The sequence below is a fragment of the Ciconia boyciana genome, chromosome 21 (assembly GCF_034638445.1).
Source record: "Ciconia boyciana chromosome 21, ASM3463844v1, whole genome shotgun sequence".
NCBI lineage: Eukaryota > Metazoa > Chordata > Aves > Ciconiiformes > Ciconiidae > Ciconia > Ciconia boyciana.
In genome coordinates, this window is record NC_132954.1 from 6004725 (window position 1) to 6031630 (window position 26906).

Sequence of the window (26906 nt, forward strand, 5' to 3'; positions counted from 1 at the left end):
TGGATGCAGTACCCTTTAATAATTTTACTAGATAAAAACGTTTTCCATATTGTTCCATGAGATGCTACAAATTCCTTTTGATTAGTTCTCTTTCAGTTTTATGGGTTTGAACAAGCAGCTGCATACACTGAAATATTGATTTCTAAAAATAAAAATATTGCATTCTTGTCAGTGTCTGTTGGATATACTCTCATACCCACCAGAGGAAGGTGTATAGTGCACCGGAGATTGCAGCCTACTATAGGCTTAATATCAAGTACAGATACACAGAAGCAGATGTATTCATCAGACCAGGTTGGTACGGCAAACGTCAAGCTGGTACGTGTTCGTTTCCACGCAGAGAGGAGACTTGCTACAACGTCCCCGTTCAGTCCCCTGTCACTTGTGTGGCTTGGCCGTCTGAGGTTTGGTTGGTGGACTGAATGAACATGGGCTGGGTGATGTCCTGGCCTGCAGGCATGGTCACTTGCTGGATCTGATAAAGTTGCTGGCAGAGACAGAAGCAGGGGAAAGAAACGACTGTCAGTTCTCATCACGCTCAGCACCAGCCGCCTCTGAGCGGAGCGCCGTACATCAACCCTACAAGTTTCGTGGTGGTGGTAACAGCAACTCTCAGGTCCAAACAAAATCTGTCCCAAAACCAGACCACAAATTGCCACTACACATTTGTTGCTAAAGAGTAACTAAGTAATTTTGTGAATTTCTGATGCCCAAATTGAGCTCAGGCTACCTATGCAACAGTCAACGGCTACATGTTAAGACCTTTTTATTCCTAAACTGGTTAGGACTAAAATGGATCCCACCCAGAGTGCAAGGGACTGGATTAATTTGGAGTGAGCGCAGCAGAACACAAAGAATCCTCCTGAATTAAAAGCACACAACATCCACTTATCGTGCTCCTGGTTAAGGTTTAGTAGCAGTGTTTTATCGGGAGGAGCAGATTTGCTAGAAGAGGCAGACTTTAAGACGTTCTCTCTAGCCCTTGACTTCAAAGGGATGCAGCACCAACGAACTCCAAGTTCTTACCTGTCCATCTGTGAATTGGCTGAACTGCTGCTGTCCTTGCTGGACTTCTGTCTGCGTTATCTACAAGGATAAAAGAAGGATGATCACTGGCAGCACTCTGGAGAGGGTCAGAAGCCCACTAACAATATTCTGCTGCTGCCTTTCAAGAGCTTTTAGACTCTTTCAAACTTCATTACCCCACCACGTGGTAAGATACGGCTTACGCCGCCAGCCCACAGTCATGCTGGTGCTAACCGCACGTCAGGAACAAAGGACACGGGATTCAGCCGTTCCAAATCAAACACAAGTGTGTCCTCCCTGACTTTCACGAGGAGAACGCGGCCTCCAGGATCACAGAAAAGCAGCAGCCTTCCTATCCTCTGAAGGCAGAGAAGAATCCCTTAGCGACCAGTCTCAACAAGAACATGAGACAACCTGCTGGCAGCAACGCTGGTCTTGATGTTTCACCTCCGCAACAGCTTTCCTGAGAGGTTGCACGGCTGCTCCTCCCTCACACCCAGCCAGAAGGAGCAGAAGTAAAGAGAAGGTTGATGAACTGAAGTTTTACCTGCAGTCAGCTCAGAAGCAGCATGAGCTTTATACAGCGAGACACACACACACACACATATGCATGCACCTTTCACATATAGGTAAAGGAGGCTTCCGCTATGCTCCTTGCTTTATTATTCTGATGAAAGTAACAGGAAGAAAAGAAATGCAGGAATCCTAGCCCAAGAGTTGGTAAATTCGACTGGAATTTGCAGTTTCAGGAGCTAGGGAACAACACTTTACCAGTTAATGTCAGCCCTGCTGTTATAGTGCATACCTGCTGTGCATTGGTTGCAAGCGTCTGGATCTGCCCCTGGACTACCTGGGTGCCTGACACAGGTTGGGCTAAGCGGATATACTGCAGCTGGCCAGCATTCAACTGAACCTGGAGACAAGCGGAGGGGGCAGGGAAAGAAAATTAAACAGGTAACTGTGTAACCTGAAACACACAAACTTGCCTTCTTGTTTCCACAACAGAAGCCAGAGTAATAGATGACACCGGGAAGCTTCAGTTGATTACCGGCTGAGATGAGTAACTATCACAGACCCTGCCAAAGCAAGAACGAAGTCCACAGAACTCCTGCAGGTTCTTGAAGTAAAACCCCGAGGAAGCACAACATTACTTCTTTCTCCAGAACAGGAGTGGTCAGTTAGTAGCTCAAGCATATTAATTGCTAAATTTCAGGGAGCTTTGACAACACTTATTTTTCTTTTGGGTTACGAGAATCGAGTTACTGCTTTGACGTATCATTTCACATAAAGAAAATTCTTATGAGCTAGCTGCACATAATGACACTCCTATTATATCCTGCCAAAAAATATAAAAGAATATATGGGAAATTTTCACATAAAGACAGCAGAGATGACAAACCCCAGGAATATTGCAAGATAACATTTGGAAGCTTTTAATGCAGCTCTCTGCCAATATATGTCAACCCCCACCTGGCAAAGGCCAATACTTTCTGTGTCAATACTTCGTGTATAATATTCAAATGCAAATTTATTTCCTACAACCCTGATCTTGCAAGGTTAGATGCTTGGGGGTGTGGGATAGGAAGACAATGTCATCATTGTAACCTGTGATATAACAGCTAATACTGCTAATATACATCTGAGAAGCAATAAAAAGGTCACAGTATGATTGATACTACTGTTGAATTTTTCATTTTGTGTTATTTAAAACGTTTAGAGTCACAGTCTTAAGGTTAATTATATGAAAAAAATGTTTTGAGTTTTCTTCTCTTTGAAAAGGGGAAAGGAGGACATACAAAATACTTTAAAAACTGCTCACTGACAAAGGTTCAAGTGCCTAGAACATGGTCTTGGCATTTACACAAACGCTGCTGACTTCACCAGCTGTGTCTAAAAGCTCCAATATTATTTCAAGAGCAAATAAACTCCACATGAGCATAAACATTTCAATAAAGAATTTGTTTCTGCACTGAGATCTGCCAGCAGATCGCATTTTCCACACTGGGGGCTTCCTGCTTAGATTTTAACTACACTACTAACTGAAAGGGTGAAAGCGATTTAGAAAGAGCATTCTTCCAGAAATGAGAGTAAGCTCCAAAGAATCTGCCCAATGAGGTCTAGCTAAGACACAGATTAAATTTAACACAAAATTAATATGGACAAACAAGCAATTACCATTTAATCGACGTATACACTTCCTTCCAGTTTTTCCTCAGTTTCTAAAAAATAAAAGCCACCTTTCTACAGGCAACCCGTGGTCATAGAGTAAACAGTAAATCACAGTGGAGGAGCGTACACAGTATCAGGAGCATGTGGAAAAACAGCAGAGAACATCAGTAAGATCCTCTCAACACTCCTGCAATTGCCAGAGGCACTACCAGTTTTATGAGAGTGTTTCAAACTGTCATATTCGTGCTATGAAAGTGTCTTTGCTGAACCCTAACAGATACCAGAGCGAAAAGGAACGATCAGACGACAGCACTAACTATATCAAGAGAGAAAGGAAACTCAAGGGAAAAATAATAAAAGCACAGCAGAAAGAGAGCAGAACGGACAGCAGCACTGAAGAGACCAAGGATTGTAATTCTGTGAAACTAAACAAAAAGTGCTTTCCAGCTTAGGGCACCAGAAAGCTCTCGCAGCGAGTGCATGGCTCCATGTCCTATTTTACTTCACTTGCTGGAAGCGAGCAAGGGGAAAGAAAGATGCTTCCTTCAGCACGAACTGTGATTCTTCAACACACCGTGATTAAGAAGAATCCTCTTAATTACAGTCAAAACAGTATCTCTGCTAGATACAGAAGTGTGAACTGTGACTATTTCATTAAAACACTGCTCCTAAGTTGCTCTGTTTTGCAGTCTTACAACTGCTAGAGACCCAAGTGCTCCCAAAGACAAAAGACACCACGCTCCGGCACTTGGCACTTCCTGTCTTACATCTGCAGCATAAGAAGCTTCTGAGGAGCGGTCACAGCTACCTGTTCTTAGATGCTCCCAGGCAAGAGGAAGGTAGAAGCATATGCTTGGCCAAAACCAGACACTCATTAAAAAGCCTCCAGTCTCACACTCCTAAAACACGGGACCACTTGCAACAGGATCCACCTATGTGGAGAACAGTACTTTCTGCAGAAGGTTATGGCCCCTTCACAGCTACTTTATAAAGAATTCTTTCTCCTAGCAGATCTCCAGGCCTCCTTCTTGTAGGGAGTTACAGCGTTCGCTGCAGACAATGGAGAACAAGTCTGAACTGTTCTTTTATTGCTGAACCAAAGGAGGATGCTGCAACATTCAGTACTGTTGTAATGGATTCACTCAGGCTGGAGGTGGAGATCGCCTTCCAAAATGCTTTGAAGACCAAGTACCTTGGAGAGACTTTCATAAGGAAAGGAAGGGGGGGGGGGGGGGGGGGAAGAACGTAAAAGAAAGGTAGTGGAGAATGCAGAGAGAAAAAAAAGTTGCTTGTAGTAAAACACTGTATTTGGCAAGCAATTCAATTCCTTTCTGACCAACACCTTAAGTCTTCAGCTGATTCCTACCGCTTGGCTTAAGAGATGAAAAGAATTTGGAAGTGAATTGGAAAAATCTGGCAACACCCACAATCTAAACCTTTTTCAAGATGCTATGGCAAAGCACAAACATTTGCCAGACATACAGAGGGAAGCTCAGCAAATCTTGAAAAGCAAAACTTGCGTGAAAGATCAGTTTTGGCACAGCCGTAGGTACACTTCTTAATAAGAGAAATCAAAGACAAAGTGAAATGCTTGTCTTGGTCACTTGGTCTGACCTTTGGGTTGCTGGTTAAGTACACAGAACTGGACAGATTTTTTTCTTCTTTAAGAGGTGTGAAATTTTCCAGATGGGAACCAAAAGACCCAGCTTTGTTACGGGGGGGGGAGGTGACATTTTTTTGGCCCACGTGTTTACCTAGGACACGTGCCAGAACATTACTGCTGAGGCTGGGTACTCAAAATCCCATTCTTAAGGCCACAGCAGGTCTATACTGATGTGAAAGCGAGGAGATATTTTCTGGTTCTGCAAAGCCATTCCTCCAACCAGATCGAAGTATTTTGTAGAAATGTTTCTTATAACATAAAAGTTTATTAATAATTCACAGATGGCACTTTTCCCACTCAGTCTGCCAGGTCATGACTTCAGATTGCAGAGGCAGAACCAAGTAAAGGCAAAAGAAATTAATTATGCTTTATTGAAACCATGCTGGAGTAAAGACCTAAGGTTTATCCAGGAAATATTTTATTTATTGCTTCCTAATCATAACTATTTCACTCAGGGGAAAGTGTTGGGGGTGGGCAATGAGTCTACACTAGATGGGTTAGATTTATTTCCTCCTTCATGTCACACCTAGTTAGTTTTTCTCTCGAAGTGCAGGAAACACACCACTCAATCCAAACTTCTTCTTACAGTTAAAAAAGCATACATATACAGTCTCATGCCAGAACACCAGCAGACAGTTTGCTCACAAGACTGTTACACATTTCTACTGGTAAAGTCTTACCGGTATTTGCTGGATTTCTCCTGTATTGGTGATGATCTGCTGCATGACTTGCATGGTCTGCCCAGTTCCACTTTGAGCCTGCTGGGTCTGTCCTTGCGGCTGGGCCTGCACTATCTGTACCTGCTGGCCTTCTCCAACCTGCATCGTCACAGGGGTGCTCTGCATTCAAAACGGGGATAAGGACCAAGCAAGGACTGAACACAGGCGAAACAGCCACAAGATACAAAGATTGTAATAGACAGACTGCTTCCTAGACCCACTGTTACCTGTTGATGCTAGATAACCCTTCTCACTAAGGTATCTGAACACCTGGTCATGACCAGAAAACACATTTCTATATTGTTATTGACTGTTCTGAGCCATGAGAACAGGATACTGCAATACATTACACATGGGCGAGTTGAGGGTTTCACTGGCTCCACTGAACTTCAAAGCCGCTAAATGCTGCTCGTCGCTCACCTGCCCTTGCTGAGGCTGGGCGATGATGATCTGTCCTGGCTGGATAGTGGTTGTAGACGTGGTGGTCTGTTGTCCTTGCTGTTGCCCCTGAACCTGCACTGCAGCAGGCTGCTGAGCAAGTGTGAAATAATACTGTACAGGCTCAGCTGGGGTCACAGCCTGACGCACCTCTTCCTGCAGCACACGTAAAAGACAGGTAAACGGGGAGGGAACAGATCAACATCCAAACACCCCAACCGCAGCTGAAACATCCCCCCCATAAGCAGTATCTTTAATACCTCGTTCATAACAGTTTAAGTAAATCTGAAATGATAAATCAAAACGGGTTTCCTCATTTATTCAGCTATATGGAAATAAAAAACATTTCCAATACCCTACATATAATAATGTAGTCACCAATTTCATTATAAGAAGCAAATGAATAAAATTACTGTAGCTGAAAACCACGCAACTCCTCATCAGTAAATTCCATCATCACCTGTTATCTTAACACAGAATGAATTGCAAATGCACCAGGAAGACTTACAAAGCCTTATCTGTCAAGAAAACCCTCTTCTTAGCCTACATGCCCAACACAAATCTCAACCTAGCTCCAATGTTAAACCCCTGGGCATAAAAGTCTCAGACTTGATGTATACTGTCGCGCCTTTATTTATTTATTTAAATCCAGCTTTTCTGGAATTATAACAATTTCATCTGGTACCGTGGCTTAACAGCCTGATTCTACTGGTAGCAGGAATATCTCAACAGTGTGAAGAAACAAAAGGCTCTGCTCTAGCTCACTGTCAGAAGCACAGGCTGTAATACTGCTGTTTTGCTTTATCTAAGCATGTCTTTAGGAAAGAAAAGCCCCTTATGATTAACAATATTTTAGGCAAAGAAGTAGATTTGCAGAGATTACGTTAAGTGGCAAGCCATTAACACTCAAGAATCAAAATTCTTAAGCTCCCCAGAGGAGCAGTTGGATCTTGCACCTTACGGAAGATGCAGCTCACCAGATGTTCACTCCATGGCAGAAGGCGTAAACAATCCTCTCCCAGCCACCTCGAGTTCACAGCTGAGAGTGTAGGATGTTTACACGTGCTACAACATGGTAGATTCCCACTTACACAAGTCTGCTTGACTGCCCTGCATTAAATGAGGCATGCTCATGGATTACCTTCAGTGCATCCAACTGAACAGGAGAAGAAAAATTCACATTAAACAAGATCAATGTATGTTGTCTAGATGGGCATCGGGCTTCAGTAAGAGAGCCCTTTCGCTTAGATACTAGTCTCTCAGAGGGACAGCAACTAAAGACTTACTATTGGGAGGTTTCTCAACAGCCTACCAGAAAGTTATCCCCCAAAGATTAAGCTGTTCACAGTTGGCTGTAATCAAGAAGCAACTAGAAGTTGCCTGGCTCTCAGAGCAAACCTTAGCACTATCCCATGGTACTGCAAACCACTGCAATCAAATACTTACAATACTTCCTACACATGGTAGTTCACTGATTATTCCTACTTGCTTCATCAAATCCTTTGGGGGAGGGATTAATAACAAATTTAAAATACATATTGAACAGGACATGTCTTCAGTTAACCATAAAACCGCACGTGTAGAAGAGCTGTGTCTGTTTCTGTAAAGCCTGGTCCTTAGATATGTTATTCCCAGAGCACTCCAATCCCCAACTCCTAGCTGAATCCTGAAACAATTAAGGCGAGTACTTCCGTAAGTATCTATTCCACGTTAAGTTGCATTTGCTACAGGCAAAAATGGCTTTAAATCCAAATGTGCTTGAACTAGGTTATATCACACCGTTTGCCATCTTTCATTTTCAAGCCATAGCTTTAGTTACCAGAGCAACATAACAGTCATGGTTTCATTCCCAGCTCTTCCATGTAACCACCACTAACTTGTCAAACAGTCTTTTCCGTGGTAGAGAGAAAATACAGCCAAAAAGTGCAGGCTGTCAGCCTACAGGCAGCCACTTTTCAACACTGTTGAATCAAGGGAGTATTTTCCACTGCAAAGTCCTAACCTATGTTTTTATCGGGCAGCTACTTCTCCACTAAACTTCTCTTGCCATGAGAAGTATTTCTAGTGATTCAGCAGTGTTCACAGGCAGTGGATGTATTGGAGAGACAGATCTCTAAAGCCTATTTCAAACCAAAAAGCAACAGGGTTTCACTGCTGATGCTTTGCAATCTGAAAGACACAGCCTCTGGTGTGATCTATCATCAAGACATGTTAACCTAGCAACCTATATGCATGTAACACACCATTAAAGTCCTTCAGGCATTCATTTGATTATAGAACTTGAATGTTCCGTAATCAGAACATGCCGATGTGAATCAAAAGGCTCCAGCAAGGAAAAGATAGGGGCAATGTTCTCCCTCTCAAACATAGAGTATGTCTAAAAATAGCATTACAAAGTAGAATAACTGAATGAGGCACCTAAAAGAAAAAGAACTGAATTTGCAATGCCAGAATTAACATGTATTACTTCAGGCTGCAGCCAACTCGTTTCAGCTTATCAAGCTGAACAAACTGAAACGTGGGTTTTCCTTCCCCCAGTTAAGCAAAGCACGGAGAGCGGCTGTGCAGGCTGCTGCTTTGCCTTTTTATTTAATACTGAACTAAAGATCTTTGGACAAATCATCTCCGCTGCACTGCTGCAGGAATAAAGCAGGGAACTCAGTGAAGGAATGGAAGGAGCTGTGCCACGCTCCCACATGTGATGCTCACCATGTCTACAGAATACAGAGTTCCCAGCACACCTGTAATGAAGCCTTGGGATGCTGCTCATTTTAACCATAGCTGCCTGCAGCAGTAGGATGGACTCTCCTGCATATGTTGTGACACATAAAGGTATTTTCCTCATTTTCTAGAAAGTCATGCTGTTTCTGGAAATCAGAATGCGAGGTTAAACTCAACTCAGGACATAATCAGAAAGGATAAAGCATGTATTTCCTCCCTTTGGCCGTCACTTCAGTAGCACCACGAGGACTTCAAGACAAAAAGTAAAATAGCAACCTCCAAAATCCAGGTCCACACTGGAACCGCTGGTCTCTACACTCAAAGCAGGTATCTTTTTGCATGTTATCCAGATTCATATTGGAATACAAAAAAAAGACTATGTCAAACTTCCAAGCAAAACACTTGCCAGAAAGATGTTTTAAAGTATGCCAGCCTCTCCAGTAGCACTCACTAGAGAAGCTATTTTAAGGACCACCTTGGATTTTTTCAAAGGCTAAGAGACCGCAAACCTTCAAAAGTATCGGAAAACCAGTTGAAGGAATTGTTATAAATTGTTATAAACTACTGAAATTTACTGTTCAGAGAAGAAATTGGTCCAGTTGAGTCCTGGGCAACGATTCCAGGAGTTGCTGAACAAGGTGCAGCACCGCGCGAACAGAGCTGTTCCCTAGAAGAGGTGTACTGATGGTAGCCCAGCCATTTCATCTACCAGGCAACTTGTAACAGAGATGAGCAAATACTGAACTGGTGAACTTTTAGCAGCAAAACGCCAAGCATTTAGGTGAAGGAGATAAATTAGTCTACCAGGAGCTGGATCTGTTTCTTTGTGCGTTTGAAGCAGCAAGACTGAGCTTCAACCCCACCTCATTGCATTTTCAGCACCATCTCAAACATGGAGGGAAACAAGTGCTTCGTAAAACACAAGCCTGTTAAGTTTCAAAGATCTTGTGCTCAGATGACTGCAGCAGCCTGCTGCTGTAAACATCCGACTGAAAGCTCTTTTTAAAACCTTACAGCTTCCAGTCAAGGATGTTTACAGTAGCAATGACTGCCCCAAAGGATGCAGGAGGTGGTACTTCTAAGCAAAGAAGTCTGTTTCTCCTTTTACAAGGCAAAGGATGCAGACTCAGCACACTTTTTAAAGTGCATTTAACATGCAAAAGAGAGAGGCACAAACCTCATGTTTAAATCTGACTCTGCATTGCTTTGTCAACTCTCTGTCAATTAGAGACTGAAATCACACCAAGGAAAGGACAGGCAATAAGGATCATTTTTAGGTCTCACCTGCCGCTTTGGAGGCTTCAGTTCATCTCTTGGAACAATATCGATAAGAAAGTCAAATTGATCAAACTTTGTAATTGCCATGGCAATGTCATTCCTCTGTAACAACAAAAAGAGAAAACCATTCTTCAGCTTTATTTATCCAGTGACAAAGCAGACTTCTGAAGTTAGAGGTTTTTAATTGAGTCAAGTGAGAGTGCCTTCTCCAGATCCCAAGTGGTCAAGCCAGGCGGCGAAAACTTCTGTTTCAGTACCAACAACCCTGTCTTGTGCCGAGTGAAGCCCCCGAGATGGGCAATAAGAAGGTGCTTATCAAACTCAGGCTTTTACAGTTATCTACTCACCCACCAGGCCTAATCAGGCTCTCCACAACGGTACCGCTGTAATCCACTACAAAGTGCTCATGACAAAGACCATAAGCCTTTTAGCACATTAAAAAAAAGGGGGGGAATTATTTTAAAAAATAATTTAAAAATCCCAATGATAGCTGAAAAGCAGCTTTGCAGAAAGACCAGGATGACTGCTCCATGTACGAGTAGCAACGTATGCAGAATCTATGAGTTGGGGATGGGATTAAAAAAAAAAAAAAGAAAAAATAAATTATCACAGGATCTTATTCAGGGCAGGGGAATCCCAAGAGGTGTTGAGAGAACAAGCTTCGGCATGTGGAAGGGCAAAATGGTTAAAAGAAAGCATGAAGATTAAAACATATAGTCAGCAAACTGGCCAAGCATGTATCAGAAAAAGGATGTGCAAGAGCCAACGAGCTTCTACGAAAAACTGGCAAGGTAAGTATCTTCTCAAAACGGCTTATAACTTTACTTTTGTACCTTGCCTGAAAAAGAAATGCAAAGAGTAGCATTAGGTCAAAGCATTAAAGACCTGAATAAAGAGCTACCCAGCAATAAGTCATCACACTTAAATGTATTTGCTTAAGATTTGAAACAACACCTAAGATAAGAAAGCTGAATTTCTGGGAGGGGAGGGGAGCGGGGGGAAGTACTCTGTCATTTTAAAATTCTTGCAAGCCATCATAAAAAGTAGAGCTAATTCAAGAAGCTATTAAAAGTCTCATTCTCATTAGTTGAAGATAAATTTGTAAAGCATATATATGAACTAGATTTGAGACAAAGATGCCTATGCTGCCTAATGAGTAGGTAAAAATTAAAAAGACTATCAATCCTCTCATTTCAGGCTAGTTGACATTTCTAAACCTTATACTGTCTTGGCATTTAATTGCCAAACAATGATCATGTAGAAAGCACAAGAGGGACATTTCTTTTGTTCTGCAGGCAGCATACATTATAAAAGTATCTTCACCAGGAAGAAAACTTTTACTGAACAGATGTATCTCATATTTCATTCTCCATGCTGAGGATTGGGTTCAATCCAATTTCCTCAGGAATAGACTTCCATAACTCAGACCTCTCCGCTCGAAATTTTCTTCCCAAATACTTGATAAGCAGAGACTGCATTTCTCCAGCTGCACTGTCCATGCAGAGAGCAGCTGTTCCAGGATGGCAGCTGCTGTGGAAGGCAAGGCAGTCAGAAATAAAACCTGAGTCAATTCAAGGTCTTATCCATTAGGATCAGGATTTAAGTACGATTCTGAAATAAACGGATCCATCCAAGCCTTAAAACTGTTAACGGGACATGCCTGAGTCAGCACTTGTGCTTATGAAACATCTTGTTCATGGTACGTATATCAAATACATCCTTCCCGCAGTACCTGCATGAAAACCTGGGTTAAGCAAGTAGCATCAGCCCGACTGAGTGGCGACTGAGTGGCTGGATGCCCATTCAATAGGACAGCTTTGGACTGAAACCAGACCTCTCCTTGCCCCTAGAGCAATCTCTGCGGCAGGGTACAGGAGAGCTGACGTAGTCCTAAATATCACAGTCTTTCACCTCTGATTTGAGGGCCTGAACTGATGGTTATTGCAGTTTCAAGTAGTTCTGGTCAACATGTCAGACTGAATGTGAACGCCAATTCCCCCCCCCCCCGCCCCTAAAAAGACCCTAAAGAGTTACAGTTTACTCTTGAATCACTAAAATATGACTATTATTGAGGGCCTCTCAATCCAGAATAAACAGTAACCTGTTCGGGAGGAGGGTATTTTTGTTTTCATCTCTACACATTTATTGACACAAACTAACATCTACAAGCTCACATTAGAACTCCTACTGAAAAACAAATCAGCTAGAAGTTCAACAGCTACAGCTATCCTGAGTCCTTACAGCAGGTCACAATTAGCTGACAGCTGCAGCTTTATTTTTTGGGTTTTGTTGTTGGTGTTGTTTTAAAACAAATTAAGAAAAAAGCATTTCAGTTGCACAGTTGTGCTGTGCTTTGTACACAGGTTTGTAGCGATAAATACAGGTACTAAAGTTGCCATCTACAAACCATGCCTCCTATTATGGAAACAAAGAGTTGGAAATGGTTTATGAAGCAGCTGAAGGCTAGGTAGGAGCAGCTCCGTTACCTGCAGAGTCCTGCGCTTGTTATCTTCTGTGTGTATCCATGCTCGCAAAGTCAATTCTGTTATGAATATCTGAGCTGCCTTGGCGAACAACACGGGAGCTTCTGCGCTAATCATCTGCAATTACATTTACAATTTTTTTTTTTTTAAAGTTTACCATTAGTATTCCAATACTGCAAAGTGGTATTCAGAGTAACTTTATCATGTTAGTCAAATCTGAATGGTTGCATTGTTTAACAGTGAAGTTGGGGGAACTTCCACATCAGAATATCTATGGCTCTGACACTCCAAAGAGTTACCGGCCTCAAGTTAAACGCGGCGTTAAGAGTACTGGGCATCTAAAATTTGTCTCAGAAGCCTGTTTCCTCCATGACTAGTCAGACGTCAACTCCACCTTGTGCTGGATTATGGCAGGCCAGCAAATGGCATCAGTGCATATTCACCGAGAGGGTGTCAACCCGCAGCTCCTCCTGGCAGTGCCTTGGCATAAACAACTTGGAAACTGAACAGGACAGGTTGAGGGCTCATTTTAAAATCTGGCCCTTACTTTATAGTTATAACATTTATATAATTTGAAATGAATGCTGAAAAAAATGCTGAAATTGCAAAAGAGGTTTGGAGGCCTGAGTAAAGACTCTGCCTCACCAAATTCCTTTTCCTTAAAAAAGTATCTAGCTCAAATTTTACTCAAATTAAGCAGTTTCATTATTAGCTGGCTTGGCATTAATGCTTACTCCCTAGTACAGCCTTCTTGTTAAATAATATTCCAGGCAGGCCAGAGACTTCCCGCCCTGGCCCTGCCCTAAAGTCTCATCCTCCCCTTCTCATCATCGAAAATTTGGCACTCATCTGGTTCAGACACTGCACCGGGACCTTGGAGGCCTGGGTTCATTCCCTTTCCAGGCTGAATGAATAGCTCCCTTGTATAGGAAGACAACACATACCTGTTTCAGGGTCTCATTTAAATGTTAAAGGTTGCCCTAACAGAACGATGGTGTCACATTGAGAAAAGCAAGAAGAAAGCGCAAACCATTCTCTTTTCTCTTAGAAGTTAAGCGTCTGACAGTTTTCCAACTTAAAAAACAGGGAGGACTGGAGCAGCGCAAGAGCCAAACCCTGCAGGTGATTCCTTTCTCCTCCCTTTTATGTCAGTAAGTCTTCATCAGTCAATTCACGTGTTATCGTCATCAGTCACACGTCAAGTGTTCAGCTCAAATACTGGTATCAAACCCATGTTATCCACCTAAATTATTATTTATTTTCCCATAAAACTTGAAACAGCGTAGCACACATTTAGGTGATACCACTCCTCATACTCAACACTCTATAGCTTTGTGAAAGGAAGGGTCGAGAGAAACAAGGAGGAAACATGAGAAAAGACAGTTAAGCGCTAGAAAAAACAGGAAATACCCAGAATTATACAGTAGACTGGTATTTACCAGAAGAAAGCAAAACTGCAAAAGTCTTCAGCAAAGATCCCAAATGATTTTGCTTTCCCCGCTCAGTTTAATTATACAAGGCCAGCTAATATTGCATTCAAGGCAACTGTTAAAATGTGCTTTAAAAATAATAATAAATAGCAATAATAAGAAGTAATTAATAGCAAGGAATTATAGCTACAATATCCACCAAAAGGATCATAAATACTTAAGAAAAAACCCATGAGTGTACCTTCACATCTTCATCTAGTTTCATTATCTTCTTAATACGAGCCAGAGGGAGTTCCTGAACTCTGAAGTCTTTCTGCAGAGAGATTCACATTTGAGAGACTCTTTACTGATACTTAACTGAAAACATAGGTCAGATAAGAAATGTTAAAACAAATCTGTATTGTCTAGAACTAAACTGGCTAAAATTAGATTTATAAAAATAACATTTTCTATGAGGCATGGCAGCTTATCCTCAGGCCTGAGAATTCTCGGCCACTTTTCTGTATTTTATACTGATATAATTCTACATAAATCTTCTGTCAGACACTTGTATCTACTATCTCACCTCAAAGTTGAAGTCATTCTGCAGAACAGAATGTTTCTAATGTTACGCATTTCTGCATCTCTTTATATTTGAAGCAACTAATTTAACTAGGTGTCTCGGAACCCAGAAACCATTGGAATTTATAAAAAGTCACAAGAGAAAATGAAGGCAAATGAGTTATGTGGGGCCACAGGATGAAATCTTCTTTGCTTTATTCGTACTTCCCTGTTGCCCAATACCTATTTTGGTGTTAAAAACCTTGCAAGAATCTTGTTCAAAAAAATCTCTTCTATTCCTGTTTTTAGATGGATTTCTCGCTACTTTCCTGCAAAGAGAACTGCTGACTCTAAATGGTGTAATGATGGTTTAGGGGACAGAGAGTGAGCGCTGTCACGGTACCGACTCAGCTGTACCCACCGTGAGCAGCAGCAGAGACAGCACCAAGCCACTCTCTGCGTGAGAGCAGGCACTAACGTGTCCCTTGGAGAGATCCTCTCTGCAGAGAGCTCTTGGGGTTAGGGAAACCGCTGAGCTTCACTACAAACAGTGGTCTCCCTTCTCTGAAGACAGAAAGAGGAATTAAAAAAAAATAAAATCCACAGTGTGTTTTTTAAGAGGCTACCAGGAGCCTCTTAAAAAGGGAGAAAGGCTGAGGCTACGTACCACTGCATCAGGAATGCAGAATCCCTACCCACAAAGGGCTTCTAAAAAAATGTGTTCCCTTCTTAACAAAAATGTCATAGAAAATCAAAGGAAATTCATTTCTCTAGGGAAGAAGGCACTGCAAGATGTGTTAGTGAAACAAAAGGGGGGAAAAAACCGCTGAAAATGCTGTTTTCTATTGAAGCAAAACATGGAGGTTGAGCGTGGTCCAGCCAGCACTCCAGGAGGGAGCATTATTTAATTTTTATATAAAAATTGTATGTATGTTTATATACATTATTTTATATGCATATATATTAAAGCATTCTGTGCCCTCATTCTGGAAACGTGAATGTGGTGCTCCTAGTAATATGCTGCAAATCAGAACTAATTTGGGGTGCGGGGGTGTCCTCGCGAGGAGTGCCGACGGCCGTTGCATCCCGCTGGTAAACGCGGTATTTTGGGCAATGGGAGAAGAGGGCAGCCAGGGTTGGGACCTGTGCTTGAGCACACAATGCGCTCAGGGTGGCATTTTCAACCAGTAACTGCCACATAAACAAGTTAAGGGGTTGCTAGGGCATGGAAAAATATCCCAAAGGTTTTTCTGAGTTGGTTTTTTTGTTGTTTTTTGGGGTTTTTTTGTTGTTTGGTTGTGTTTTTTTTTTAAAGCTCATTTCTTTTTAAAGAGCCTCATGAGCTTTGAGAGCAAGCCTCAAAGAAAGACAAGGACAAAATGCCCAATTTGTGAAACTCTTAAGAGTCTTAAGCGTATTAACTCCTATGAGCAGCAGAACTGCAAGTAGACATGCATAGGTACAATGCTACTAAAATCTTTAGAGAAGAGAGACAGTGGGAGAAATTAGAAAAAAATTAAAGCTCCTTTATTCCTTTAAGGCAGACAGGCAAATGTCACATAAATCAAAATTAATACGCAAGTACCATGGTGAAGGGAAGCATGACCACTACTGGCTACTACCCAGCAGAACAAACTTTAGACACCAATTCTTCATCTTTTCTTTTTTCCAAATTAGGTCTCAATGTTTTCACAGGCCTCTTCTAACTCACTGTGGAGCTGAAACGCAAGTTCCAGCCTAGTCCTGTTTCCTACTTCTCCAAGACCAGGCTACAGTCCTTTCTGTTATACGGGGCAGAAAACAGGGAGCTCTGGTTTGTTCCTCTAAAGCAGCTCCCTTGTTTTTTCCCCTGAATTTTAGCTACTGGTGGCACATGGCAAACACACAAAACCAGGCAGAGATAGCCCCGAAAAGCAGGCAAGCAAAGCAGGCTTTCCATCAATCAGCTGCTCTGACCTCTGCTATGCAGTACATGCAGATGAGCTTTAAGTTTACTTACGTCCACATCCATGGGAGCACTTTCAATAAGACGCACAATAAATTTCAGGATTTGATTGCGCAGGGGACAACCGCATAGGAATGTGTTGCAATTATGCCTTTTCCTTTCCAACTCCCCTGTCCTCAGTTAAATTTTCAATGACTTACTAGCTTGCAATGCAATAAATAGATTCATACGACAGTTAAAAATTAAGCTGCCCATACTTGATAAGCTGCAGAATAAACCCCTTTCATGTGGAGATGAAGACAAACTACAGCTCTTGAACACAAGAATTCACTGCGCTGAAAGAGGAAAGTAATTAATTCTGGTTATGCATACAAATTTCTACATCTGTTTCTTTAATCAACTATCTGCACATAGGCTGAAAAAAGAAGCTTATCTTCAGACTACTGGATTAGGGTTTTCACTTTGAACAGCCCGACTTTGACTGGAGTTCTTTTGTTTTCAGTTACACTAAAAGCACAGGAGTGTGCTTTCAGGACCACTGTATCACAGTAATCTATCAATCTCTCTTGAAAAGTCATTTTTATTATATGCCCTTGTTCTCAGGCATATCTCTTCTGGGGATGGAAAAAAATTAGAAGCTACTTAGTCCAATTCTTATTCTCAGTCTATGCATGATTTTTTTAATCAAATGTCTTTAAATTAATAAAGCATGTGATAACGATGCACTTGGCATTCAAGTGATTTTCAAAACTTCAGGCTTGTCAAAGGAGATGGTCCTGAAAGAGGGCATAATAGTTCTACACAAAAGCCTAAACCCAAAAATTCATTCACAAAATTGTAACTGTCTGCCAATAGCCAGGTGTTTGGATTTATGAAGGGGGGGAGGGGGGAAGACTAAGAGTCGCATTTTGAACAGTAACATCTCCCAGGGGTACTGATGTGGCCTGTCCTTTGGTGTGGATAAGGGTTCCCTCACATGCTGGTCACCCGTTTTATGTTACAGAATTTAAACAGTAGTTAAACAGTCCGTGAAGTACAATGTGAGGTATATTCTCAAATCCCTCAATCTTCTCTTAGCTAAAACAGCTTACGGCAGCTACACTTATACCTGTAGCTATTTTAAAATCACTTCCCTTTCTCCCCCAAACGGAAGATAATTCCCCTGCAATTCTCTAGAAAGCAGCCACGGTGATCATTTAGCCTGTTAAAATAACTTTTGAGTCAACTTTGCCATCTTGTTTAGTCCAGAAAGAGCTGATGGTATGACTATTACATCTCATTATGCTATGAATCAGCTGCATTCAATTTGTATCTCAAGTTCTGGCAGTTGTAACCACTAGTCAAAACCCTGGCTGAATGGTTATTTATCAGCTCTTCAGGCCACCTTGCAGTGTGTAAATAGCCAACTCTACTGGCTCCCATAAGCAGCAGGAATATGTTCAAGCTGAGGTTTATCTTGCTACCAGACATTACCAGGCACTTTTCACTGTCAGTTCTGCAGAAATAACACAACCAATGAGGACACTCACCACTGTGAGATTGCGTATCTCCTCCATGACTCGTGGCCAGAAGGACTGGAGGCTTTGCTGGGCATCGCTATTGCTAGCTGTGCCGAAGCCACCATCCGTGGACATTCTCGTAGCTGGAAGAAAACAAGCGTTAGCAGGGAGGGAGGCAGGAGTCAAGGGCTCCCAGAGATTCTCTCCAAGTCTCAGGAATACAGGAAGGGGCCAGCCTGGCTAATTGCTCTGGAAAACTGTCAAAATAAGAAATGCCAGTCCAGGTCTCACAGCAACAATGTAGAGGTACTCACAGCTTCTCGAATTGTTTTTTTAAAATTTTATTTATTTTGCCACAGATTGAAAAAGAACATAAAGAAAAAAAAAACAAACAAAAATGAACTGAAAGCACAAATAGTCTCCCTATTCCCCTATTAGAGCTCTGCCTTTTCACAAGGAGTTACAAAACGTAACTGATGCCTGGTCACAGCTCACATTCCAGTGCGTGCCTATTATAAAATAATTTTTTCTCTTGCTTGTTACAGCCAACAACTGTGCAGGATATGGCAGCAAACCTCCCTCAAGTTGAAACCAGAGTGTCAATGTCAGCCTGATATTATTTCTAAAAAGTGTAATGAAACAGTTGCTTCTGTGCCTATTTGAAAGGTGTCAGGTTTTGTGGCTTTATACTATTTTTAAAATACCTCTTCTCCTTGGGTATAATCAACAGGAGAAATTAACAGTCTGTATAATGCAGAACGTCAAAAGCACAAAGTAAGATTTAAAATTCAAATCTTTTAATTGAAACAACTTTTAAAAAGCCTCATGCCTGTCATTTAGTATTCTGCAACCGCAGGATGTTAAGCAAGTCTGGCATTCACCAAGACTTGTATCTTTGCAAACAGTTTTATTTACATGTATGTATCCGTAGTCATCAGGAACTTGTAAGGAGAAAATGAAGGGACAATAACCGGGTTCAGACTTTCCTATATAGCCACGCTGCGCTGCAGTGAAGACGATGAAGAGGTCAGGACATGCCGCATCGATCAACCTTGTCCTCGGGTGACCGAGACAGGGCCAGCCTGCATGGCACTGTCCAGGCACATTTTGAGTTCCAGCTGACACAATTCTTTCCTCCCTCATAAACTCCTGGTTCAAGTCCTGCCTTTTTGATAAGGAACTCTTAAAACAGTTCTAGTTAATATTAAAATGAAGTCAGAGGCACAACTTGCTAATCCCTTGGAACACCAAGACCAGCCTTGCTGGCTTCCTGTGCGCAACAGGAGCGTGCGGCTCCGGCAGGATTCCCAACAGGGATCGCAGCCTGGAAGGATGAGGGAGACGCACCAAAAGCACGTGCATGTGTAGGACCTGCTGAGACACAACTTGCAGGACAGGACTCGGTGCTTCCCATGCACCGAAAGCATCTTGGTAAAGGCCAGAAGAGTCACTGCTCACTTCTCAAGCGAGCAAAGCAAGAGGACGCCAGTGAGTTACTGACGTTAAACACTCCCCGGGTCACCCAGAGCAGCTTTGAAGTTTCCATGAATGACATGCACACACCATGTACAAAGAATAAGTCTTTGTGTCTCTCAACTTACAGCAAGAGAGAAAGGGTGTAACATTTTCTATAGGGAAAGATCTCAAGACACACAGATATTTGTGCGTTGCCATGTAATGGAAAAAGACACAAGAGTAGCTTTAGCTCTGACACAGACAGGCACAATCCCCGCTTGCTTTTGATCCGCATGTAAAGGTTTACTTCAGTCCCTCCTCAAGCTGAAGGGAAGCACAGTAACGCTGTACACAACACACCAAAATACCGATGGGAGGCAGCGGCCAATTGCCAGTACTTTCAAAATCTACTATTCCAAAGCAGTGACGATCCATAAAAATCTTACTAACAGATCAAAGAGATGAACGTCAGACAATTAGTTCGTTACCTCCTGCAGCCTACGCTTTCCACGCCAGACTCTGTGAACAGTCGTATTTTTCTTTCATCAACCTGAGAAGGGGACACGGGAGGCGTGGGAAGAGCTGAAGGGGATTTTGACAGGGGATGACAAAGAGGAGGTCAGAGGATCGTATTTTCAGTCTCAAAGCAAGAGTTCAAGACAGGAAGAACTCCAGGTAAGGAACCTATGGAAATAAGTGACTGACAAGTTAGTTGTTGAAGACTAACTAAGTATGTGCATTATAATACTATCCGCCTACAAACTAAGATATTTCAAGTATTTATAAGAAAATACAGAGAAAGAAATTTTCTAATGAGAGTCTTAAATTGGCATTCGATTCTCCCTCCCTTGATCTGCATTGTCAAACATAGACAAAAAAAATAGTTTAGGCACATAAATAAAAGCTAATCCTTGAAATCTGCGCTGTACTGGCAATATTTCAGCACTAACACTAAACGGGGTCTTTTCTACAACTGGAGATGCAACTCATCTCGAAGACAAGCCAAATCACTTTTCAAGGCTTTATTTAAAGATAGAAATTACCTGCATTCAACCCACTTAAATGCTGTACTGGAATATAATGCTCTACATAACCCCAAGAAACAATAGGGTTTTTAAAAAAAAAAAAAAGCTGAAGGAACAAAGAATAAGAAAATTCCACCACCACCGCTTTACCCCCTGCTGCACGCAAAAGTAAATTCCTCGCATTAAATATATGCCTCTGTGGTATTCATCCAAATTTCAGGAAGAGCTAGAAATGGTTTACTCCAGCCATCTAGAATTTAAAAAGTCCTGTTGATGAATACAAAAAATTTCCTATCTTCAAGGTAAACACAGGACTGATTTCAGAATACAAAATGAACAGCCTGACACTCCACCCAAGGGACAACTGCTGCTTTAAGCAACTGTTTAGGATAATTGTTAGGAAATTGGGACGAGTAGAAAAAAAGAGTCACCAACAGGCTGATTTTCTGAAAAACTTATAGAATATAATCACTGTAAACTCAAAAATAAAAGCCTAAGCAGGTTAAAACTGCTCAGAACATTACTACTGTAATTTCTTCCCATTAAAATATAGATATATAAGCAGCATTGAAGGTGCTTGCAAGCATTAGAGGAGGATTGTAAGGAAAAGAGAAAAAACCCAAACTGTCACACAAACCTAGGCGCCGGCTCTGCGAGACAAACTAACGAAACCGTTCCTGTGCAATTAGGTGAGTTCCTTCACCCAAGGGGAAGCTGTGTCCTCTTCTTTTAAGAATACCTCATATCAGGATTAGTGCCAACAAAAAAAATACCAAAGCACACAACGGAAGGTAAGCCCACCAAAGCTAACAGGGAGGCAGTTCCTCTGATTTCTCAGTATCGGCGTCTAAACCTGTTTGTCTTTTTTGACATGCAGTTTGCAGGGAAATTTTAGAGCTTCATTATACTCCATCTTTCCTCCTCTAAAGATTTCCTTCACAGCCCGGTGCAGAAGGGGAGAGGTGCTCTGAGCATCCCCATGCTCCCCGCATTGCACTCACGTAACGCAGGGTAGGGTCTCTCAGGAGTTTTAAGAGTAAACTGGCTACTCCGACACCATCTTGTTGCTGAATAATAGAAGTTAAAGTCCATCTCCCGTGTCACCTGGTCGCCACAAAGCGTAACCGCAACCAGAGAGAACTTGCCAATTCCAGCAATGCTGCGTCTCCGTACAGAAGCTGGGCAAGTGCCTTGCAAGCTTGACACGCTTCTGCTCTGCGCAACGCTTACTTCACAAAAGCCGTCATCTCACCGGTGCACCTGATGCTGCATGAAAGCAAGCAGGGGTGCTACACTGAGCTCGGATTAGCTAAACTACCCGCGTGAGTCCCAGGAACCTGCAACCTAAAAACCAGGCTATGCAAAGATGCTATTCCGAGATGCTCTTGCAGAAGAATCTAGATGAGGTTCACGCACACAAAACGCACTAACTCACAACATGGACATATTACTGAATTAGATACAAGCAAGCAGACAACCCCTCCAAAAAACCCCAGAGAAGCAAGAAAGAAGGGTGTAAGAACAGGAGACGTTGGGATACACCTGCTTCACAACAGCCAATCCAGTCCACACAGCCTGGAACATGCTCCATGAAGGCAAACATTTTGTTTCCAGACTAAGGGAAAAAGAAACTGAAGGCCAAAAAGCTGAGGCCTACGCATAAAATGCCTGGAGGTGATTACAGAGCAGATTAGCAAGCACATCTTGAGAACCACGACATCAACACTTCGCAATTAGAGCTTTTCTGCTCACAGGGGCAGAACACCTTTTACAAACATTAAACTTACAAAATCCTGTGACAGCTGACAAACACTCAACAGCTTCACTTCACAGGAGCACAAAGCAAGCACGAAGACTCCTCTAGTGTCTGTGGTTGGGGTTTTTTTGTTGTTGTTGCTTGTTTGGTTTTTTTTAAACAGATGTTAGCGTGCTCTTTCTTTAATGCTATGGGAAGGGGGAAGCAGTCAAATGAAGCTGTCTCACCCTGGATGCCTACAATCTGCACGCTTGAGCAAGAACCTGCTATTGAAAACACAAGCTCCAGTATAATCACAAATAAACCCAAGATCTCTGATCCTGCAATTCCACCCAGAGCAGGTACCCAGAGCTCTTTGGCTGGAAAACCAACGGCCAGGAACAGCCCACCAGACCCAGCAGAGCAGCAGCTGCCAGCCACAGGACATTCCCAGGCATCGCTGGTGCCGCTTGCCAAGCGGGCTTGGGAATGGGAACTGGAGGACAACCTCCCCGGCCAGCGAGGCTCGTGTCACGGCTCCTGACGTGCCTACTTTTAAGTTACTCCTAAGCTGGCCTTGACTAAGAAGTCAACCAAACAAAGTCAGCTAGGTGGAGAGCAGGTCTAAATGAAATTTATCCAAATATCTGAAGGGATATGCAAACAGCGAATGCCGGAGGGAAACGCTGAGAAGCCTTGAGGCTCTCGACGAAGGAGGCACGAACTCAGCAACATCATCAAGGACCACAGACCCTGGTGATATCAGAAACGTCAGGTTCTTTGCATATTGTACAGTCATATCCCCATGACTTACGTTATGGGAAAGAGCCTGTTTTACACAGCGTCGTAGTACATGACAGTAGAAGCATATTCCACTCAAACATCTTAAAAAGCTACATCTGAAGTAAGATGGAGGCTAAAAAGAAATTGGACAGAAGCTCAGGCAAACGTTTTGCCTCAACATCCTTAGATTATAGCTACAAATAAGGATAACACACAAATATTCCTGAACACTGCCACAGCAAAACCAAATTCCCCTGCCAGATTCTACCACCATACAAATACAGATTTAACACCTCCACATCGACAGTGTTTAGAAGACACCTCCCAACTCTTAAGATGCTGTTGGTTTTACAACATCCATTATCCCACAAAACTCCTAAGTTAATTATTAGGAAGTAGTGTTACAGAAAAGGAGAAAACAAGCAATGCAGTTCCTCTTTTTTAAAAAACAAAAACAAAACCGTCTTTACTAGCAAAGAATAAAAACCAATGCCACAGCATCTAGCAAAAACTCTGGAAGTCTGAAGAATTAAAAATAGATCCATAGAGCTGAAAAGTGAGTATTTAGAATAAATACTAATCCCAGCATTCTGCGATACTTCCACTCTGATGCACTAACTCTCAAAACTGTAGCGTTCTGTTTTGGGAGCCTGTCCTTTGATTTAAAAGTAAAATGTGCAGAGCCACACTTGCATATCTAAAGAATGAGCTCTGTGTAGCAATAAGCGCCAGACACCTGATCCTGCCAGAATCAGAAGGAACAATCTAGCAACCAAGAACTCGCTTCACAAGAATAAAAAAATACTGTTTTATATGAATTTAGTAACAGATTTCTTTAAATGCGAGCAAAGGAGGAGTCTTCGACGTATGAGAGAAAGCCACACACCAGCACCCTTTGCGAGACGCTGCTCTCATTACGTCAATTAGAGCAATTTGCAGTACTGTCTTGAAGGAGCGGCAGAATACCAAATGCAGAATATACACCGAGTCTGAAATGGACTACGACAGCAATCTTTGGCCTCAGAAGCAATCGCAGTGGTTGGAGCCATACTGAAAGGTCGTCTCTGTGCTGCAGATCAACAGCACCTGTTTTGCATGACATTATGCCCTATGCTATCTTATTTTAAAACAAACCTTTGGGAAGTCACGTTAATGGTCTAAAATTGCTTCCAGAGAGATGCCATGCCTCAATTCACTGTACGTTTTCTCTGCTTCAAGATCTACTCAAGTCAACATAGATGTATTTTCATCCGAGTCTCCTTTCATGAAATAATATCAAATTTATTTCAATTACAGTTCCAAACTACATGTTCACTAGGTGAAGGCCAAGTAACACGAGTGCACAGCACGGCTGGAAATACAAAGGTGCCAGAACCACAGCCAAGAATTACTTTTACTTGCTTTGGGGGGTGGCAGCGGTGGTATAAAAATAGTTCTTAATTGTGTTTGAGATCAATGGTTTCTTCTTCTACCTTAATATTCAGGCCTTGCCCACTCAATTACGTAAAATTTTTAAACCAGTAATGCAATTCAGAAACTTGAGTCATGTTGGCCGTAGAGCTGGCACTACAAACGGATATTCTTCCAAACCAGCGCCACGGACTTTGTGTTGTATCCGTTTTCTGCACCTGCTGTTCACCACAGCTCTAGCTTTGACCAGGAAAGCAGTAAGAACTACTCAGCCTTGCCAAGGGAACCCACCCCACTTCTGACACTGCAACAAGAGAGCACGTGAAGAAGGTCTCCACATGGCCACCGGGAACACGGTCTTAGATGGGCACACAACTAGCGTATCATCCTCTACAGAAGGTTTCCTAGCTATGAAATGAGGCACCCCAGTTACAAGTCCCATCGAAACCATACACAAACCCCATCTCCACGGCACATTTCTGACCCGATGAAGAATCAGTAGCTGTCACCAGCAGCAAGAGTTGAACAAACCAAGTTTGAAATAACACTATAGAGGTCTAAAAAAATAAGATGTTGCCACAGCGTGGCACAAAGCACCGTGGCAGATGGATTAACCACTAAGATTTGTGCCTGGCCCTGCCAAAGCAAAAGGAAAGATGCAAGCCGTAGCACGCAAGGATTCGGGCTTACGACACACCAGACTTTGGCTCTTGATGTTTTGAACGATTCCATGAGAAAACCCAGTGAATGGGAATGGGGCTTGGAAAGAGCCAGGCTGGCATGTGCTGCCATCGCTACACGTGCCAAACGCCTTCCGAAAGGAGGAGTCACTGCAGTGTACACATCCCGCTGAGACTCATTTCCAGTTTTGGTATGTCAACAAGACAGCACAGAAAAGGCTTCGCCTATAAAACATCACCTGAACAAGCACCGGGGGGAGGAGGGGGAACACCGCAGTTAAAGAGATTTATACGATGGTTTTTTGGACACAAGATCAGCTTTGAACAAAACCCAATAGTCATAATAAAAGGGAAGCAGGAACACTTTAAAGATTAAACATAATTGACTATATAATCCATAGCATTACATATACAGCACAATTATTTCAGCACATCACAGCAGTAATGATGCTGTTATTATTAAAGCATAAAAACGTCTATAATTATTCATAATTTGTTGCCTGTATGTAAAGTTATAACTAAACCATAAGCCAAAACCAGAAGTCTTAGACTTTAAGTTTAACACTAGATTTATTTATCCAAAAGATATGGGAAGTCTCTTCCATTTCTATAAAACAGTACTATAAAATCTAAGGCAGCGTTTCAGGCAGCGGAAAAAGGTGATGATCACAACCTTAGGAAAGTCTGAAGTTCTGCTCTTGATAAGAACACAACCTTCAACTTTTTAAAAAGAATTTCAAGAGGCTTTCAGTAAAACCAACATAATTCAAAACACAAGCGCTTCCTTCCAATGTGCTATTATAAGAAACTTTTGCAATTCCTCAGTTTTATTTTTATCCGTTCCCTCTTGCAGTATTACATACACACAATCCTCTAAGCATATAGCTGGCACCATAAATGGTTGATTTCGGCTGATGGAAGAATCATTCTAGGTTGTTGGATAAGGTGCGTATTTGCAGATTTCTCTTGTTTGATAAAATTAAAATTGAACATAATAGTCAGGCTAGTTAAATGCTGCACTAAATTACCTGTGGAGGATATTGATTACTTATTGTTAAAGGTTTTTAAGAGAAGGTTGCAAAACAGTGTTTAAGTTGAGTTGATCTTGCCTTAGGGCAGAAAAAATAAACAAGATGACCTCTTCAGGTGCCTTCTAGCCCTTTTTTCTATGAATATTTAGCAGTAGATTATTCTATCTTCAAAGCACCGTTTGAACATTAGCTCCCTAATACCTCTAATGCATTACTTCTGTTTTCATTCATGCAAGGTACAGCATTTGGTTTAAGCCCAAATCAGCTGCAAAGTCAGAGAGAGGGATCTGGATCACCGCTTCCAACAACAGACAACTCGTTAAACCAGCAAAGTTTGCTTTCAGTAGCTAGCAGGGCCAAATCTGCTTTGCACCACTCCCATTGCTGATCTCCTGCTAAGAGCACTGCAATCGATGTTTTGCTGGATCACACGCACAGGCATGCCTCCTACTCTCCCCCTCTCTACCCCAGTACCTAAGGCAGGAATTCTGCTCCTCCCTTCTCCCATCCCTGGACACTCGGCAGCTGGGTTTCAGCACACTGGGATAAGAGCTGCCTCTCCACTTACCCACTCAACAGGGAGAGAGTGGAAGCAGCAGACCTGATCCCAGCTCCTCTGGAGGGGAGGTGGCAGGGCCAGAGTAACCACCCCGACTTCATTCATGCAAAGCAGAAATTGGCCAGATAACTTTCCTGATACTGAGTCTGTTATGAAATTACAGCCCTGATCTTGCAGAGAGCTGCACAAAATTGCAAGCAAGCCAGTACCTTCCACTGGACACTGAGCTGGGAATGGCCTCACAGGAAGGCATGTGCTACACGCTCGGCAGGAACGAGAACTGAGTCTCCAAAGCTGCTTCAGTTGCACAGGACAAG

At 42.3% G+C, this 26906-nt stretch overlaps 1 protein-coding gene across 4 annotated transcripts in view; it reads right to left on the bottom strand.

Annotated features, from left to right (window-relative positions):
* NFYC (nuclear transcription factor Y subunit gamma) overlaps nt 1-26906 on the bottom strand; it is a 36768-nt gene continuing 9862 nt past the window's right edge. For 2 of the 4 annotated variants that reach the window (XM_072885438.1, XM_072885439.1), the window contains exons 2-10: nt 17942-18054; nt 14169-14240; nt 12501-12614; nt 10021-10116; nt 5998-6171; nt 5539-5697; nt 1832-1939; nt 1027-1086; nt 1-487 (exon numbers count right to left, since the gene is read on the bottom strand). In XM_072885438.1, the coding sequence (XP_072741539.1) occupies nt 368-487; nt 1027-1086; nt 1832-1939; nt 5539-5697; nt 5998-6171; nt 10021-10116; nt 12501-12614; nt 14169-14240; nt 17942-18046 (1008 nt within the window). In that variant the 5' untranslated portion in view covers nt 18047-18054 and the 3' untranslated portion in view covers nt 1-367. The remainder of the gene's footprint in view (nt 488-1026; nt 1087-1831; nt 1940-5538; nt 5698-5997; nt 6172-10020; nt 10117-12500; nt 12615-14168; nt 14241-17941; nt 18055-26906) is intronic. The other 2 variants (XM_072885441.1, XM_072885440.1) reach the window with 2 other exon arrangements.